We start from the raw sequence: 2,986 nt of genomic DNA, 5'->3' as shown, positions 1-2,986 counted from the left end.
TCCTACAAAATAAGAACTGGCTTGCCAAAAATCAGTGAAGTAATGTCTTCAAAGTTTTGAAGAAAAATTATTTCATTCCGTTTCATTCCACTGTTGTGTATGTGCAAATTGCTTTCCTAATAACAGTAGTAAAAAAAGGAACCCTTGTGCCCTCTGGCCCTTGCCTCAGCAGACACGTGCTTGTCACCAGTCGTGATTTCAAACTGCTGCCTTTTTGGAAACCCACAAAATGCTGATTCCATTCAAAAGTAATGCACATCTTTCTGATAGTTGTAAATGTTTCTCCTTATTAGATAATGTATGTATTGAAGTCATTAGGAATATAGTGCTCTCAAAAAGAGAAGCGAGGACAGAACTAGAATCCAGCATCTTTCGGGGGAATGAGGACACATTTGTAATTCCTTAACTAATTAAGAATTTAAAGATAAAGATAAAAAAAAAAGAGAAGTTAGGACAGAACTAGAATCCAGCATCTTTTATTGCACTGGAAAGACAAATGGAATCTTTTGGAAGATGTGGCAGGAAAAGTACTTTGGAAAGTATACAATCAAGATATCTCATGGCATTAACCAAAGAGATCAACCAATGAACTCATATGCATATATGCATAACCCAAGGACACAGACAGTGGGTGGTGAAGGTTTGGGGAGGGGTGGGAGAGGGAAATGGGGGGAAAAGGGGATATATATAATATTTTCAACAATAAAGATTTATTTTTAAAAAAGATATCTCATGGAATATTAAAAGAAAAATCTTTAAAGATAAATAAAGATCTCTTTGGATGCCATATAAAGAATGAATAGCAGCCTGGCCAGTTGAGCATCGACCTATGAACCAGGAGATCACAGTTGATTCTCAGTCAGGGCACATGTGCCAGGGTTGCGGACTCAATCCCCAGTCGGGGACGTGCAAGAGGCAACCGATCGATGATCCTCTCTCATCATTGATGTATCTATCTCTCTCCCTCCCTCTCTGAAATCAATAAAAATATATATTTTTTTAGATAAATAAAAATAAAGAATGGATAGAAGAGGCAAGATGGGGATGAGATCAGCTAGGAAGCTACAGCAAAAATCCAAGCAGAGGGTGATGGTGGCCTGATCTAAGGAGGTAGTGACAGAGAGAATGAATAGAGATGACAGACACTGGCCTGGGAACAAATCCCCAAATGCCCACCCTCATCTAAAGGCACTTCTGTGTCCCTCCACTGCCCTCCCTCCATACTCAGGATCCTGGGGAGAGTAGTGGGGCGGGGGTCGGAGTCAGAGGGGGAGGAATTGAGGTCATGGCCTTACCTTGCCCCCAGCCAGGAGGGCTCCCCACCGGCAGGGCACTCCAGCCAGGAGAGGAGGTGGGCAAGGGGCCGGCGGCCCCGCCAGGGCCCATCTGCGGCTCACAGGCCATAGCAGAGAACCAGCGGGGTCTACTTCCCCTTCTCAGCGCTATGGTTCATTCTGGAACAGCCAGCTCAGCTTCACTCGCCTTCAGAAAACAGCAAAGAAAGAACTTCAGGCCGGGACCTGAGCAGGCTGGGCTCCCCAGCCAAAGTCATCACAAGGCCAGGGAGAGGCAACTGGAGTCTCCCCTTGCCTTTGGTCTCTCCCCTCACGCTGAGAAACATTCTCAGGGGGAGTGAGGAGAACTAAAACCCTTCCACACCGCGACTGAGAACTTCCCTTCCGGCCTCGGGTCTGCTCCAGCTCGGACGCATCAGGGAGTCTGGGAACTCAGGAGCTGCCGGGGCCCCCTCCCAGGCATGTGGGATTTCCATTCCCTTACTAAGGGCAGCACAGGTACATTCATCATGGGGAGACTTGTTCATACGAAGGATCTCAAAGAGTTCCCCAGAGACATTGCAAAATACAAATGATAAAGAAAATCAGGATGGGGGGGCCGGGGGGGGTGTTTTAAAGTTATGATCATGAAGAATAAAAATACCCAGATATTCTGGTGCACAAATTTTTGTGCACCGGGCCTCTAGTGAAGAATAAAAATACCCAGATATTCTGGCAATCAGGGTCCCTAGCAGAGGTTTAGGTTCAAGAACATGAACCCCAGGGTCAGACTATCCAGTCTAAAGGTCAGTTCTACAACCCACAGGTTAGGTAAACTTGGGTAAGTGGTTTAACCTCAAAGAGCTTCAGCTTCCCTATATTTAAACAGTGGTACCTTCCTCACAGGGTTGCTGCAAAGAATCGATAGGATGATAGAAATAAAGGACGTTTAACAGCATATGGAACAAAGGTCACATGCCATAAATACTCTCTCTGGTTGTAGCTGTGGTGAGGTTTGACACAGTTGCCATGCCTGATCTAAGAATTTGGTTTTGAGCTTCCAGGAGGCCAAAGAGAGAATGGAAATGCTGTCAGTTAAATAGTTCCTGCTACCAATACAGGGGGAAAAACAAACAAAACCCTGAGAGTGAGGGAGCAATGCATCCTCTTGGCACTTAGCACTGAAAGACCTTGGAAATGTTTCCGAAGCCTCGGGAGCCAGGTCAGGTGCGTGCATCGGGCGTGACCCGTAGCCACTTCATCAACAAAAGCAGAAATAGGTCTTTCCTTGATGCCAACGTGCAGTCTCTATAGTGCCATACACTCTGGGTGGAACCTGCACACCTTATCTGTGGTGTGTCCACCTGGGGCCTAAGACTCATCCCTCACCACGGAAAATCATGCCTAAGTTCCTGGGATGACACACCAGCCCTGCCTATTAAAAAAAAAAACAAAAAACCCTAAAATTGTCTTTTGCTGCCATGGTTCTCAACACTGGTGAAGCCAGGAAGTGTCTGGTCAGCACACATCTGCTTGATTCCAAGCTGGCCCAAGGTGCCCGCCACTGCTCAGTTCCCCTAAAAATGAGAACCTGACTCCCACTCCCTCACCACCTTCCAACCCTCTCAGTCCTTTAAAAAGGACCAGATGCGCCGAAACCGGTTTGGCTCAGTGGATAGAGCATCGGCCTGCGGACTGAAGGGTCCCAGGTT

General features: G+C 46.7%; 1 protein-coding gene across 1 annotated transcript in view; it reads right to left on the bottom strand.

Annotated features, from left to right (window-relative positions):
• The window catches only part of LOC102256959 (chromosome unknown open reading frame, human C9orf91), a 24,127-nt gene that overhangs the window by 17,267 nt on the left and 3,874 nt on the right, over positions 1–2,986 (bottom strand). Inside the window, exon 2 of the mRNA XM_005880944.2 lies at positions 1,296–1,482. Coding sequence (XP_005881006.1) covers positions 1,296–1,404 — 109 coding nt within the window. The 5' untranslated portion in view covers positions 1,405–1,482. The remainder of the gene's footprint in view (positions 1–1,295; positions 1,483–2,986) is intronic.

Source organism: Myotis brandtii, unplaced genomic scaffold, assembly GCF_000412655.1.
Source record: "Myotis brandtii unplaced genomic scaffold, ASM41265v1 scaffold658, whole genome shotgun sequence".
Taxonomy (NCBI): domain Eukaryota; kingdom Metazoa; phylum Chordata; class Mammalia; order Chiroptera; family Vespertilionidae; genus Myotis; species Myotis brandtii.
This window is presented reverse-complemented; position numbering and strand designations above follow the sequence as displayed.